Source organism: Sinocyclocheilus anshuiensis, unplaced genomic scaffold, assembly GCF_001515605.1.
Source record: "Sinocyclocheilus anshuiensis isolate Anshui unplaced genomic scaffold, SAMN03320099.WGS_v1.1 scaffold880, whole genome shotgun sequence".
NCBI lineage: Eukaryota > Metazoa > Chordata > Actinopteri > Cypriniformes > Cyprinidae > Sinocyclocheilus > Sinocyclocheilus anshuiensis.
The window spans coordinates 230638-247626 of record NW_015548254.1 but is presented as its reverse complement, the minus strand read 5'-3'; the positions used below and the strand labels follow the sequence as shown (position 1 = coordinate 247626).

At 35.7% G+C, this 16989-nt stretch overlaps 1 protein-coding gene across 1 annotated transcript; it reads right to left on the bottom strand.

Moving 5' to 3' along the window:
• Positions 1–7400: 7400 nt before the first annotated feature.
• LOC107655346 (stromal cell-derived factor 1-like) lies at positions 7401–15954 on the bottom strand. Its single transcript, XM_016442800.1, has 4 exons — positions 15807–15954; positions 12812–12929; positions 9417–9500; positions 7401–8058 (listed from the first exon to the last, which is right to left on the bottom strand). Exons 1-4 carry the CDS (start codon positions 15871–15873, stop codon positions 8034–8036), a joined length of 294 nt encoding a protein of 97 aa, XP_016298286.1. The 5' UTR covers positions 15874–15954; the 3' UTR covers positions 7401–8033.
• Positions 15955–16989: the final 1035 nt, after the last annotated feature.

Below are 16989 nucleotides of genomic sequence, written 5' to 3'. Positions count from 1 at the left end.
AGAATATCTCTTTGGTTTTGAGACTTTAGTCTTTGCAACTTCAGGGATCTTATCTATGCACAATCAGCTTGTAACACACCAGAGAGAAATGAAAACTTGAAATCGCATCATATGACCCCTTTAAAATGAGGTAACAAATCAGTAAAACGCGGCTATGATTTAGCCTACTACAATGAGGGAACGATTTCTTAATTCATGGCTATGATTTAACTAAAATGAGGGGATGAAAAAATAAGTTGTGTGAAGGAATTCTTAATTTGTGGAAATGTTACTATAGAGCCTCGCACATGACAAAAAATAAAATAATAAAATAATGGGAATTGTTTCCCACAATTAAGGGTACATTTACGTGACAACGGTTGTACGAAAAACAGATTTTTTTTGCGTACAGACGGATCACATGGATCCACGAAAACAACTAAAAATGCTGTATTATGCAAGCCAGGCCGGTAGTTGGTGATGTCACTTTGTAATTCGTATTTTACGAATTTTGTAGTTTACATGGAAACGATAACGGTATTGTTTTCAAAAACGTACACTTTGAAACCCAAACATTGTTTTCAGGCCCCCAAAACGCTACTGTGTAAATGAACGGCCAAAACTTGAAAACAGTGTCATGTAAACATCCACTAATTTAGTCAGTCTGTCATTTTAGTTAAATTGTTACCATGTATTAAGAAATCGTTCCCTTGATTAGTAAATGATAGGCACTTTTTACTAATTCGTTTTTCGAATTAGTAGCTACAACGTGGCCATGATTTTGTAAAATGAGGGAATGAACTAATAAGTTGTGGGAACGAATTCTTAATTTGGGCCATGACTGAACTAAAGGGAGGGAGCAAATTTATAAAATGAGGGAAGGAATTCTTAATTCATGGCCACGATAAATAAATTTTTGTCCGCATGTTATATGCAGGGCTCCGTATTCTATTCTGTACATCCACTGTAATTATGACAGTGATACATTTATGACAGTAATTACCTCACTTCTCAAATGTAGGGGGCTCAAAAGTCACAAACATATACAAACCTACAGTTCCTTTAACTTACCAAAACTAAACCTACTTGGTTCAAGTAGCCTACTTACGTAACATATGATGTTGCTATTATTTATTAGTGTCGCTGATTTACATATGTGTATTATACAATCCATAATTACTTTTGAAAGCACATTTTAAACCCGTCCACATAACCTGTTCCTTCTCTTCTCAGTATTAAAGCATCATATGAGAAAGCAATTTGCGTCCATATGTTTTTATCATTAGAAGTGACACTTTCATGTATTTGTAGACCGTCCCTGGTGTGGTGGACTCATATTGAACTTTCACTACTGATATCAGACACTCAGGTATTAAAAATGAGTCCAGGGGTCCCACCAACCCTCGAGGTCAAACATCTCACAGTGTTTGCTTCAAGCAGCTGAAATGACTAGTGATTTTTACAATAAATACCAGCTGTATTGATTTCACTGCTCTATTATTTAAAGAACCGACCGACAATCTCTGATTGAGACAAACCAACAGTGTTGTTAAACTGAACCACCTTTTTGGAGGTGTGGTTGTAGATTATATGTCTCAGAGACATATTTATTGAAAAAAGGTGATTTATAAATGCAAAAATTTCAGTTCTCAGTAACTTCTCAATAATTCAAACCTTCTTTGATGATCTTAGTAACTATTAATGCATTTGACATGGCATAGTCCCGCAAATTTCTTTTCCAGAAGTCCTTGTTTTAGGGTGTAGACGTCTGGCTCTACTGACCCTAAGGCAACATTCACACTGGGGCCTTTTAATAGGACATTTTTACAATTTAATAAGTCACATATAGTAACAGTGGAAAACAAAAGAAACATACATCTGTCAAGTGCTTATTAGAAGGGCCTGATGAAAAGCATATGTAGGGCTGTTTGTTAATGGTTTCTAGAGTTTACAGCGGAAAACTAATTTGGACTTAATTTTAATATATGTATATATACACACATATGTTGTACATGTATTTTTAGATATAAAAAATAAATATAAAAAGAAAAAAATAAATATACAAAAGTGTGATGTGAAAGTATTCATACCCCTTATTTTTTCTAATTTTATCTTGCTTCCTTATGTAAAAACTGCTTTAAATTACTTTTTTTTCACATCGATCTACACTCCATACACCACAATGACAAAGCAAAAAACAGATTTGTGACAACTTTGCAAATTGATTAAAAATAAAAAAACTGAAATAAGTGCATTGCATTGAGTATTCATATCTTACTTAATTGAAGCACCTTTACAGCCTCACGTCTTTTTGGGTATGATGCAACAAGCTTTGCACATCTGCATTTGGCAATTATCTGCCATTCTTCGCCTCACCTCTTCAAGCTCTGTCAGTTTGGATGGGGGCCGATAGACATTTTCAGGTTTCTCCAGAAATATTCTATCCCAGGCTCTGTCTGGGCCACTCAAGGACATTCACTGAGTTGTCCATAAGCCACTCTTGTATTGTCTTAGCTGTGTGCTAGGGTCATTGTCCTGTTGTAAGGTGAACCTCCTGCCCAGTCTAAGGTTCAGAATGCTCTGGGCTAGATTTTAATTAAGGCTATCTGTATAGTTTGCTGCGTTGAGCTTTACTTCTGCTCTGATGAGTCTCTCAGTACTGCCACTGAAAAACACCCTCACAGCATGAGTCTGCGTCACTGCGACCACCACACTTTACTGTTGGGATGCTACTGTGCAGGTGATGAGCAGTGCCTGCTTTCCGCCATACATGATGCTTGGAACTGAGGATCATCAGAGCAGAAAATCTTGTTTCGCACAATCTGAGAGTCCTGTAGGTTTTCATGTGTCATCACTGAGGAGAGGACTGGGTCTGGCTATACCGTCATAAAGCCAATTTTGGTGGAGAGTTGCAGTGATGTTTGTCCTTCTGTAAGTTTGTCCCATCTCCATATGATCATGGAGCTCAACTAGAGTGACCATCAGCTTCTTTGTCACCACTCTAACCAAGGCTCTTCTCAGTTTGGCAAGGAGGCCAGCTCTAGAAAGAGTCCGGGTTGTTCCAGACTTCTTCCATTAAGGATAATGGAGGCTACATGCGTCTGTGAGCTTTCAATGCAGCAGGATTTTTCGGTGACACAATCCTGTCTCTGAGCTCTCTGAGCTCGAAATGTACTCATTTCATTTTTTTATTTTTAATAAATTTGCTAAGTTGTTACAAAACAGTTTTTTGCTTTGTCTTTATGGTGTGTGGAGTGTAGCTTGATGTGAAAAAAGTGAAGCAGTTCAACATAAGACAGCAACATAAAATGTGAAAAAAGTGAATATTATGAATAATTTCGCAAGGCACTGTGTGTGTGTGTGTATGTATGTGTATATATATATATATATATATATATATATATATACATATAATTTTAATGAATAATTGTGCAACTGTGATATACTCTCTCGAAAATATTGTACTGTTGTGTTTTTATTCATATTGATCAATACAAAATACAAAAATAAATCATTACATTACAAACTCCTTATATTTTTAAAGTGGCTCAAAAACTTTACAGCAATTGGGCATTTAATTCAAAACATTATCAGAACAGAAACAATGCGTGTTAGATAAACGTGTTAATGTCATGAAAACCAAAATCACAGTCACATCCCTTAAATCTGTGGCTAAAAAAAAAAAGATACATATGGAATACATAAAGTAATATTAATTTTGCCTACAAATCGCTTGCATTTTTCAGTTTTGGTCCCTGTTCAACCCATTTACTGACAGCCATTTAGTGCTGGAGAATATTTACATGTTGGTTGTTTTTGCTGGATCCAAATCACAACCAGTATGACACATGATCTTTATGCAAATTATGTTCATTAAGGCCTGAGTCATGGAATGTCGCTCGATACACATGAGCAGTTTTAAGCTGCCGTGGCGTGATTGCATTAATGATACCTGCTTTATACATACAGCATATCTGCTTTAAACTGCATATTTCTTGAATTTCAGTGTCTGGCATTTGCTACACACAGGTAGCAGAGAGGAAGTGGAAGGCAGGAAACTGTGATTCTGCTTCCTGTAGTAGCAGCCCTATGTCAAACATGTCTTTATACCAAAACCTTGCTGTCTGCTGCCTACATAGTGTGCTGCTAAGAGCACTACTTTCTACTGTCTTCTAAGTCCGCACCATAATCGTTATGGAACTTTGTAATTCAATGATTTGAAATGCTTCACCAAAAATGGATTCCAAACAGTTTGACGTTAGCATGTTGCTAAGCTAATAGACCTTAGGGTTGCGGCGTATTTCATTTTTGGCAGGAATGAAGTCGAGGCTGTGAGGGATAGAAGTACAGTGCGTTCAATGGATTGTACTGTTATTTAACAACATACTGAATGTTCAGCTCACGAAATGTCTTTCCAAAAAAAAAAAAAAGTTTGGTAGACAAAAAACGTTTTAAAATTTGTGAGTTTGCGAAAATGACATGATCTAGGACCTTTATACAGTGTTTGACATTGTAAAGACTGTAAAGGCCCGTTCACACCAAGAACGATAACTATAAAGATAACGATATTAGCGTCCACACCAGCGGATGATATTGTCTGTTTATTCCAAGCGCACGCTCGTCTGCCGCTTTAAATTCTCAAGCTTGTGAAAGCAGGATTGATTCTGATTGGCTGCCAATGTTTTTATTGTGTGTGTGTGTGTGTGTGTGTGTGTGTGTGTGTGCGTGCGTGTTGGTATGCAGTGGTGGGTAGCATAAGGAGCTGGAATAATCGCTCTCTGGAGAGGAGTGAGATTACAGCCCTGAGCCCACACCATCCATCCATTACATAAGAGTGGAACAGCTGCCGATCTGTAGCGTGTGAATGAGAGTGTGTGCACACACTCTGTGTTTCTGTGGGTTGGTCTGGGTTGGAAAGAAAGGGAGTTTATGCATAGACCGATGTGATTATGAATATGAATCTTTCTGGTTCTTCTTTCTGGTTGCCTTGGAAACCAAGCAGATAAGATATTTCCTCATTGTATCTGGTACCTCACCTAACTAAAGCTCTGCTGAAAATGGATACAATTAGAACAGCTAATCAGAATCATTGCATTCTCTAGTTAGAACCAATCCTGAATATATTCTTTGCATTATTATGCCAATATTATACCAGTTAAAATTTTAAAGTGTTGTACATCTTTGGCAATCAACACTTTTTAAATAACTTGAATAGTTTAATGCAGGGATTCACACACTTTTTTTGTCAGTTGAATCTATTTGACCTAAACAATTTACTTGAAGAACCCACTGAGATTTGAAGTTAATATAATTTAACAACATTTTTGCATGTTCTAATGTCAGATAATGGTCACATGAGATGCAGCTAAACTAATAAAATATTTAATCTTTTGTAGTAGGTGTTGTATTTTGATTAAATATAACATTTTTGGACATAAATTACTATGTAAAAGAGAGGTTGAAGTTCTTCTTCCTGAAAATGCCACATGCTTTATTCTGTGTATGATTGCCTTACAACAAATGGTAATTTATCTTACCCAGTGGCTCATTTTTTTCCAGTCTCCCTTCCTGACTATTTCATCAATATTCCGTGGGGGAAAAGCTAAATGAACAGTTCTGCTCGTAGGTATGCCACTGTTTGGACTGTTTACTCCAGTCTTAAGGCCCGTTCACACCAAGAATGATAACTATATTAGCATCCACACCAGCGGACGATATTGTCTGTTTATTCCAAGCGCACGCTCGTCTGCCGCTTTAAATTCTCAAGCTTGTGAAAGCAGGATTGATTCTGATTGGCTGCCAATGTTTTTATTGTTCATCAATCGTTCTGGAAGTGATTCCAACGATATCGTTTCTCTGTGCCTATACATAAAGTAATATTAATTTTGCCTACAAATCGCTTGCATTTTTCAGTTTTGGTCCCTGTTCAACCCATTTACTGACAGCCATTTAGTGCTGGAGAATATTTACATGTTGGTTGTTTTTGCTGGATCCAAATCACAACCAGTATGACACATGATCTTTATGCAAATTATGTTCATTAAGGCCTGAGTCATGGAATGTCGCTCGATACACATGAGCAGTTTTAAGCTGCCGTGGCGTGATTGCATTAATGATACCTGCTTTATACATACAGCATATCTGCTTTAAACTGCATATTTCTTGAATTTCAGTGTCTGGCATTTGCTACACACAGGTAGCAGAGAGGAAGTGGAAGGCAGGAAACTGTGATTCTGCTTCCTGTAGTAGCAGCCCTATGTCAAACATGTCTTTATACCAAAACCTTGCTGTCTGCTGCCTACATAGTGTGCTGCTAAGAGCACTACTTTCTACTGTCTTCTAAGTCCGCACCATAATCGTTATGGAACTTTGTAATTCAATGATTTGAAATGCTTCACCAAAAATGGATTCCAAACAGTTTGACGTTAGCATGTTGCTAAGCTAATAGACCTTAGGGTTGCGGCGTATTTCATTTTTGGCAGGAATGAAGTCGAGGCTGTGAGGGATAGAAGTACAGTGCGTTCAATGGATTGTACTGTTATTTAACAACATACTGAATGTTCAGCTCACGAAATGTCTTTCCAAAAAAAAAAAAAAGTTTGGTAGACAAAAAACGTTTTAAAATTTGTGAGTTTGCGAAAATGACATGATCTAGGACCTTTATACAGTGTTTGACATTGTAAAGACTGTAAAGGCCCGTTCACAACAAGAACGATAACTATAAAGATAACGATATTAGCGTCCACACCAGCGGATGATATTGTCTGTTTATTCCAAGCGCACGCTCGTCTGCCGCTTTAAATTCTCAAGCTTGTGAAAGCAGGATTGATTCTGATTGGCTGCCAATGTTTTTATTGTTCATCAATCGTTCTGGAAGTGATTCCAACGATATCGTTTCTCTGTGCCTTTATCGTTATAGTTGAGGTGTGGACTCTGCTATTCTTTAATATTGAGAACGATTTTTAGAACTATATATTTATCGTTATCGTTCTTGGTGTGAATGGGGCTTAAGGCTATCCCTCACAGTTTTCATCTGCGTTAAATTCCATATGGCATCTAATCTGACTAAGGTCTATTGCGTAATAATTATTTGCGATTTTAAGCTTAAAAATACATACAAATACTGAGGAAATAATCAATGTTTAACTTTTTATTCAGCATTTAATTAAATTTAAGTATATTTATGATTTGCATTTCACATCCGCCATCTTGGATTTTTTTTACGATGCTTGTCGCAATGCATTCTGGGATTGCTTTATTTGTAAAATATAATTGATACTTCCTTACATTTTAAAAGGCAGTTTATTTTGCTGTTATTCGCACTGCACATTTTTTTTTCCAAAGGTGATTGGAGTAGGTTTTACAAGAAAATACCATTTAAGGTTTTCTACTTCAAAATGTCATGTTCAATTGCCATTTCTTTGTAATTTATTATAATATCTACTAGCAATTTCGGAGTGAAAATTGTTTCTACACCAATTTTTTTGTTCAGTAGGTGGCTCACTCGGTTTTGGAACAGGGCTAGTGTTAGCATGCTGGATCATTCATGTGTGCTGGCGAGCTTTTAAACACTTATACTAAGCTATGAGCAGCAAAATAGCAAAAAGTGAAAGCTTGAACAGGACCGTTTTAAATTTCTGCTTCATTTTCACTTGCTTACATCCCTTATTAATCCCAAACTATCCTAAAGGTTAGACATCCCTCACAGCTATGACACAAACTTTTACTGCCCTTTAAGTTGCGGAAAACCTGTAGATATCTCTCTTGCCTTCCCATTCAAACGGTCACGGTCACATTCAGTCGCTTCATTGACGCACACGTGCACCAGTCAGTAATCACAGCCAGCAGTAGCAGTGCGTCAGGAGGAAGGTGTTGGCTTGTGTTTTGGTGAGCTGCAGGCTGTCTGGATGCTTGAGAGGCAGGTTTAGGTGAAGTGCTGTTTGTGCAAGCAGTCCAGAAAGAGGAGGAGTGATCAAAGAGAGCGAGAGAAGAGGACGTGTGCCTCTTTGGAGCTCAGAGATGCACCATGGTCCTCCCCACACTTCCTCAGCTGTTTACTTTGAGCGCTTCTTCTTTATTCTGGAAAAGAAAGAACAATCATATTGTTAGACATGAACAATCACTTATTTTCTTTTACATCCGATACTAACCTTCAAGACGAGTTTTGCAGACGAGACTGATTTTTTAATAAATGTAAAGTTTTTGCAAGTTTTGAGGATGAAATATGTAATTGTAGTCTTTGAACATTTCTCTGTGAACTTTTATGCATCTAACAATCTTTTGCAAGTACATCACTTGGAACAATTTTTTTTTTTACTTTTAGTCTTATTGTAAAAATCGTCACATCAAAATGACAAAATATTTATTTATCTTTTACATATTTTCCATGGGAGATGTTTAGAGAGTCAGTAAACCAGACCAGTGTTAATTATTATTTATATAGTATTTATTAATATTTTTAATTAGGATTAATTTTTCAGTTTTCAGTTTTCATGTGTATTTTAGTTTTTAGTTTAGTTATTCTGTGCTTTTGTCATTTTATTAGTTTAGTTTTTAAACATTTCTGTTTAGTTTTAGTTTAATTTCATTTTTAGTTTTAGTAATTTTAGTTTAGTTTTATTTCAGTTAGTTGCCAAGGCAACATTAAAAAAAAAAAAAAAAAAGAGTATTTTTTTTGTCTACTATTTAAATTTTATTTATTTTATTTTAATTAACATTAAAAAATGTTCATAGTTTTTGTTTTAGTTTACAATAACAACAGCTGACTGTTAACAATAGTTGACGCATCAATAGTTTTTTATGTTTTAATGGCATCAGTCATTTTGGCTCAGTGGCACAATAGGAGGTCGATTATAGTGGTGTAAAATTTCTCTGCTCTGCCTGTTACCTCATCATTAATCTGCAATTAGTGTAATTAAAGAACGGGTTAAATGCTTAGGGCTCTCTGCTAGAGCCTAATTAATTACCTACTTAGGTAAACGTGTCATTTCTATAACCTTAAATTAGCCAATAACATTCCACATTTAAATGTTAAGAACAACAACTTGTAAATTTCAGCTAAGATTTGTTTTAAACACTTAATGCTACTTTATTCTTGCATTTATTTGGACGAGAAGTACTTTGTGTAAAATAACAAATTACAAGTTGTGTAAATTACAAGAAATAATCATTTTACTTCAAAATTATACTTTCTAAATTTCTCATTTAATTGAATGTGTTACTTGCTATTTGTAATTATTTGTGAAATTTACTAGCAATTTCTGAGTAAAAATCATTTCATCACCAATTTTTTTTTTCAGTCTAGTTTAACTTTCTCTTCATTAAATTTGTTTACATTTTAATGATTTTTTTAAGTCTACAAGGAACAGGTCTGTATTTCATCCCATGATTCCTTAGAGAACTCCTGCTTTTCTAGTGCAGAAAGAGTTTCTTTTTACTTGCTAATGGCATTCTTTAGATACTGCTGCAGCCATTTGGTCTTGGGGTTGATGCAGACCTCTCTGTTGTTCTTCAGCTTGGCACTGGTAATGAGAGAGAGAAAAGAAGGGATTTGTTTCGGATGAGAGCAAAAGAGAGACTGTACCTTTCTCCCTCAGCGGTTCTACAGTGTGTTTTATCAGATCATATCAGCTGTCCTTCAAGGACTACATTGCAGCCCCTCTATTCTACTGTACTGGCAGGAGTCACTGCACTCCATCAGATAACAGGATTTAATTAGAGGAGGTTCGTAAGGACAATGTTGTGCTGTCTGGAAGTTCAGGATTTGTGATGATTCGGAAGATTCTGACCGTGATTCCCAGCACTGTACATGTGCATATAGTTAAAAAGTAAAATATATTATTGAAGTAAAGTGTCTAAAGTAACATACTATTTTATTTCTTCTGAAATGAAATGTATACTGCATCAATACACTGATACAGTAATACTAAAATTATATTCAAGCTAATATTCAAATATTCTGATTAATATTCAAATGAAATTTATAAAAAAAACTATAAATTAAAAAAGAACAGACTGTGATGACGTTTGCACAGTTATTAACACTGTAAATATAGTAAAGTTTTTTATATTGTAATTAAAAAATGTAATGTACACTTATAACACTACTTTAACTATACTATATATACACTAAGATAACTATATGTTTTATTAGCTCTGCATTAAATTAAATAAAATTGGTTAACGCTATTGTGTGAATGTGAGTGACGGCAAATTTGACATTTTTCTCTTTTATGACCAAAGTAATCAATCAAAAAGAAAGTTGGAAAAACTCTATTGTGGATTTTTTTTTTTTTTTGCTATTGGAGCAAATGTTATATTTGTTGTAGTTTCCATTCACCACTATACAAATTTGCCCAACTATGACGACTTCTACTTCTGAAACTAAAATTAACCATGGTTTTTCTACAAATAAAACCAAAAAAATCATGGTTACTATAGTTAAACCATGGTAACCACAAATTAACCATGGTTTTGCTACATTAACCATAGTTTAACCATTTGTAGTAGAATTGTAGTAGTTATAAAAATAAATATGCTAAAAAAACATGGATCCTACACTTTTCTATAATAAAACCATGATTAATTTTCATAAGGGAAACCTCGGAAATATGAAAAGTGTCCATTATTGATCTACTGATGTGAGATTTATACATGCATATATATATATGGCAAAGAAGGCGACTTTTGATGTGCGTTTTTTTTTGGTTAAAGGGGTCATATAATGCTGCTAAAAAGAACATTATTTGGTGTAATGAAATGTGTTTATGCGGTTTAAGGTTAAAAAAACACATTATTTTCCACCTACTGTACATTATTGTTTCTCCTCTATGCCCCGCCTTTTTGAAACGCGTCGATTTTTACAAAGCTCATCGGTCTGAAAAGTGAGGTGTGCTCTGATTGGCCAGCTATCCAGTGCGTTGTGATTGGCCGAATACCTCAAGCGTGTGACGGAAAGGTTACGCTCCTACCATATTGTGATGCCGTGTCCCGGAGCGACGAGACAAAACCAGTAAAACCCATTTCTAGTCGTGTCCTCTTTTGGAAGGCCAAACAAAGTTTTGCTTTTACAACGAAACACACGGCGGGCTAGAGTGAGCGGCGGGCGGGTTTGAGAACGGCGCGGCCGGCGGAATCGACGAAGGAGCGGCCGGCAGGCTTGCGGCAACCACATGTGACGACCCCGGGCTGGACTCCGCTTCGTCCACGGTAAAAGCCGATCCGGCGATCCACAGGTCCAAGTTGTTGTATTTCCTCAGCGACCAGCACGGATCAGCTCCAGACATGATGAAGCGAATATCGTCCACTTTTGGAAAACCAAACAAAGTAGTTTCGCTTTCACAACGAATCACACAAGTGCCTTCATGACATGGCGGCAGCAACAATACTACAGCGAGAATAAAAGCTACGCCTTCTTTCTTTGCGTGAACATTTGGGCGGCGTTATGCAAATCTTCCCACATCGTGACGTAGATATGTGGGTGCGTGTTTAAACGAGGTGTTTTAGGAGGGCGTCGACCAGTCTTAACTTTTATAAAGAATATCTCTTTGGATTTGAGACTTTAGTCTTTGCAACTTTACAGATCTTCTTTATGCACCAAGAGCTTGTAACACTCCAAAGAGAAAGGAAAAATTGAAATCGCATCATATGACCCCTTTAATGACAAATAGAAAGTCAAGGGTCTGAAATACTCTCAAACAGAAATCTTTCTGATTGATATCTGACCTCCAGATTAGCTTTGGCACAGCCAGGAAAATCCCCTCGAATGCTTCATTCCCCCACACATGGAGAAAACCACGCAAATGACACCCAGACTTCGCACCTCTGTGCCTAAAGGTTGTGTTTGAGAGTTAGCGACTCACGTTGCCATTCAAATGGCTTATTCGTATTGCTTACACCTCACACACACACGGATCTCTCAATCTGTCTAGACAAATGGAGTCTGTCGGCACAGATAAAAGATCCGCTTAACCCCAAATCTACACACCAATCCTCACAATCAACTTCCCGATCAGTAAGCTAAATAAAAGCGTAATTCTATCCCTGTTTGATTTCTGGTGGGATGTCATCCATTGACTTTATCTATATTTGTTTGTGATTTGGGCTCTGGGTTAATCTAGCTAGTCTAAACGATCTTTCGAGGGAGCTTGTCGGTGGTCTGGGACCGAGCCAGCAGGTAGTAATTAGCTCACAGCAAGCTAATGCTAACAACAAAATGAGTGATGTGCGGGTCGGGGTCGGGGGTGGGGGGGGGTTTGGGTTGGTGGCTGTCTTTCATCTGGGCCAATGAATCCAAAAGGATTTCTAAACAAGATGTGTGGAAGACGGCAGATTAAAGGTGATTTCCTCCGGCCAAAGTTTGTTCCCCAAATGACCCTCGGCTACACGCTAACCTTTGCAACCCCTATATCCTTGATCCCCTCGTAACGTTTGGCTTTTTGCTGATCGACGGGGTACAATTGGTTCGGTTTAATACATTCCAGACCGCTGAAGTAATTCCAAATGCTGGTGAAAATGAAAACGACAAGGTTGCCCGCAACAGAAAACTAATGATTTTGACCCTTAACAAGTATCGTGTTGTGAAATCCTGGACAAAATCACTCTCTCATATTTTCTCATTTGGCTGTTTTTTGTGTTATTCTGTGAACAATAAAGCACATCGCTACATTCCCACACAGATTTGACTCCTTAAACTGGAAATGTGTAACTTCATGAGCTATTTCTGACTCTGTTTTTCAAAATGACGTTCATTGGTGTAACTTCATGTAGCCATGCAAAGCATACAGAATACAGTTTAGCCTGTGAGATAGATGGATCTGGAAAACTGACTCACATGACTTGGAAAGGACAGCTGGGTGTGTGGAGGAACTTAATCTCACGGATGCTCCTCTGCGGGACGGTGTTGTGAGTGGACCGGCACCAACATCTCTCCACCAAACTGATGGGTTTAGCTGGGATGTGATCAGAATGAGAAAAATGCATCTTAAATAGATTTTAAGTTAAGTTTTTAGATAATTTGTTATATAGTACTGTAAGTGCTAAATTAATATAGTTTACATTTTTTTAAATGAATACCTTTGTTTAGCAAGGATACAATAGATTGATCAAAAGTGACAGTAACAAAATATTTATATTTCCCATAAATGCTGTTCTTTTGAATTTTCTATTCATCAAATAATCCTGAAAGAAACGGGTTCTACAAAAAATATTAAGCAGCACAACTATTTTCAACATTGATATTAGGGCTGCACGATAAATCGCATGCGATATTTAACGCGCATCTTATCAGTAAAGCCGGTTCTGTAATCAGCGGTAAATCTCCATCACGTGTGTGCTTTCACATTGAGCAGCATTAACTACACAGAGCCGCTGTTCACCGACGAGCTGCGCAAAACCACGTTCATATTCGCGCGATTTTTTGCGCAGCTCGTCAGTGAACAACGGCTCTGTGTAGTTAATGCTGCTCAATGTGAAAGCACGCAGGTGATGGAGATTTACCGCTGATTACAGAACCGTCTTTACTGACAAGATGCGCGTTAAATATCGCATGCGATTAATCGTGCAGCCCTAATTGATATCAATAAGGAATGTTTCTTGAGCAGCAAATCAGCATATTAGAATGATTTCTGGAGGATCATGTGACACTGAAGACTGGAGTAATGATGCTGAAAATTCAGCTTTGCATCACAGGAATAAATTATATTTTAAAATATTTTACAATAGAAAACAGCTATTTTAATTTGCAATAATATTTCTCAATATTCCTGTTTTTACTGTCTGACCAAATAAATGCAGCCTTGATGAGCATAAGAGACTTCTTTCAAAAACATTAAAAATATTTTAATAATAGAGTACATTCTTTAAAATATAGATATTAGAAAATATATATGTTTGAATTTTTAACATACTTCCTTGGTTCTCTTCATATTATTTTGAATCATTCATGGAAATATAGTGAAAAACATATTTAAATGTGTTAAAACAGAGCAAATCTTCTGTTAAAATGTTGTGCATTGATGTAAAACAATGAAATAGTTACCCAATAGTTTTTAGATATTGTCACTGATTATTACAGTTTTTGTGAGTTCATGTAATAACAAGATGAATAATCTTGTAAAGCAACATTTTTCACTGTAAAAAGTTATTAAACAAAGCCGTTTTCTATCTGATCTGAACCTTTAAAGTCTATTGACAGAACATTTGTATTGTACATTTTTCTAAAATCACATTCTAGAAACTTAATTTCCAAATAAAGCAATCCGTAATTCATGCTAATGCAATCTAATCATACAGTACAACATAAATCACTGAACTTTATTGTAAAAGCATCTGAAAGTGCCCAATCGCCTGCGTCCATTAACAAGCCCTGATCATTAAAAAGAGATTAGTCTGCCATTCTAGTGGCTCTCATCCATTCTCACGGGGGCCGGTCTGCCTTTCACTCGCCACATTTTTCATAAAGAGGGTCCTCAACATTAAATATGACCGAATCCTGTAATCACAGTATGCCTCTCCAGGCACCTCTCAAGTTTGCTCCTGAATATGTGCATTAAATGAATCTGTTGAAGAACATTCTCTGAATGGTTTCACATCTCCCTGGTTTCCTTTGCGCTCCGCCGAAACGGACGTGGTTATGAGGGACGTCAAACTCTGAAATTCCCATAGATATTCTGACACTCTCTGTTCCCTTTGTCATGTTAAACTCAGCTTAACTCAGACCCACTAACATGTAAATACATGTACATCTAAGTATTTAACGTGAAGACTCATATGGAAATTTATGCAGGGTGCTTACGATCTTAATGGAACCCCTTAATGATCATTATAGCTGAAAATATTCACTATTCTGGAAAATTAATTTGATTCTATTTATTCGATTAATAATAAACAGTTCTGCAATTTAAAACTCAAGTAGTAAATCAATTAAGCAAAATTTCAATTTGTTACTTGCCCTTTTTTGATTTATTTGTGAAATGTACTAGCAATTTCTGAGTGAAAATTGTTTCAAAGTAAATCCTACACCAATATATATATTTTTTCAGTTCAGTAGACTTCAATAAGAAAGCAACGATTTTTTGTTTGTTTGTTTTGCTTTTTGTTTTGTTTAGGTTTTTTTGTCTTGCTTTTTGTTATCTTTGTTTTTTGTGTGTGTGTGTTTTGTGTTTTATTTAGCTTTTTGTTTTGTCTTGTTTTAGAAGTCATGTCTGTCTAGTAATTTATATGTGTATTTATGTGCTAAAATATTTATATATATATATATATATATAATAAATTTATAATGAATACATTAATTTCATTTATTATAATTGTTTATTAAAAATAAAAAAAAATCCAAAATAATAGCAGTGTTACTTTAGTGTAATTGAGATTCTATTATAGTTTTTTATTAATATTTAACATTTTTATATTTTCTGTTTTCATTTAAATTTTATTTAAAGTTTGAATAATTTTGTTGTGGTTTTGTCATTTGTATTTAATTTTTAATTAATTTATTTATCACAAAAAAATATCTATATAATCTGTTTTTTCAGTTTTACTTTTAATTATTTTAAGTGCATGCATCAATTTGACCTGAATGAAAATGAGAAATATTGCTTTGGCAACTAGCTGAAAAATGAAGTTTAAGTGTTTTGAAGTTTATTTTATTTCAAGTAACGCAAATGTTTTTATGGTTTTAGATTCAGATAACTGTCATAACCCTGAATGATACACCAATATCCATATTGGTAATGTTATTTAGTTAACTAAATTGCAACTCAACTCTTCAAATCATCATCTGAAATCCTGAAACGTTGTAAATCTGTAAATGTTAGCCGTAACCCACTTACCTTCAGTCTCTGGGCTCCATATGGTGACCGTCAGCAGGGCCACCAGCGCTAGGACTTTGCTATCCATGCCAAGTGTGTGTGTGTGTGTCACAGCTAGCTTCCAGAGCTCAGTGTGGCGTCTCAGCACTCTGCGAAGTGTTAAGACTGAGGACCATAGGGAAACACTCCCCCCTTTCTCAGGAGGAGGAGGAGGAGGAGGGAGTGGGGCTGGACCCTCTCCTCCGACAGCCTGTGTCTTCAGCGAAGTTCCTCAAATGTTTTGGCAAAGGTTCAGCGGTGACAGTCGGACTCAGACTCTTGTTTCTGTCTTCCTCTGCATCTTTTCTCAGAGGAGTGGAGAAAGTGGAGCTCCTGATGTAATCTCAGTATTGTTGTTTCTCAATGGTTCGATTTGTTATTGTTTGTTTCATGTCATGTTTTTCTGGAGCTCGACTTTCACTTAGCTGGCGCTGCTGTATTTCCTGCAGCCGAATATCAGATTCCCTATGTTTTATAGGATTCTCCTGTGATTCCTATATATTTAGGGTGCATTTGAATTGTATGTACACTACCAGGCAAAAGTTTGAACACACTTTATTGAATATATTTTGTGATCTTTAAGACCTAAAAACATAAAATGATATACACTGGAAAAAAAAAAATGGTGTAGAAACAATTCCCCCTCAGAAATTTCTAGTACATTTCACAAGCATTACAAAGAAATGGAAAGTAGCATACTGAATTAAACGTGAAGTTTAAGTAAAAAACTAAAATAGTATTTTCTTGTAAAATATACTCCAATGATGTTTGAAAATCATTTTTATAGTGTACTTCTTGAAGTTGGATGCAAAAAAAAAAACTAAACAAAAAACAATAATATTTTTCGGTCACTACATAGAACACGTACAATTGGGAAAATATTTCATGGGTGATTTTACTGTTACACTAAAGTGAGTATGTGTGTCCAAACTTTTGATTGGTACTGTAATTATAGCTAAATATACTTCAAATTTAAAAATGTTTTTTGAACATAAAAAAGCATTGCTGTAGTTCAAAACTGCTTCAATTATTTTAATATTTATATTTACATTTTATATAATATTTATATATTATTTTAATATATAAGATATAGTATAAAATAATAAAATAATATGAGCATTGAAGCTATTTTGAACTACAGCAATGCTTTTTAATGTTTATAATA

Bases quoted from the DNA above. Each gene is read 5' to 3' on its own strand.
- LOC107655346 (XM_016442800.1), bottom strand. From the start codon at position 15,873: ATGGATAGCAAAGTCCTAGCGCTGGTGGCCCTGCTGACGGTCACCATA. The intron at 12,930-15,806 runs GTAAGTGGGTTA...ATCACATCCCAG, and splicing joins ATGGAGCCCAGAGACTGAAG to CTAAACCCATCAGTTTGGTG. The intron at 8,059-9,416 runs GTAAAAAGAAAC...TTTCTTTTCCAG, and splicing joins CTAAAGAATGCCATTAGCAA to AATAAAGAAGAAGCGCTCAA.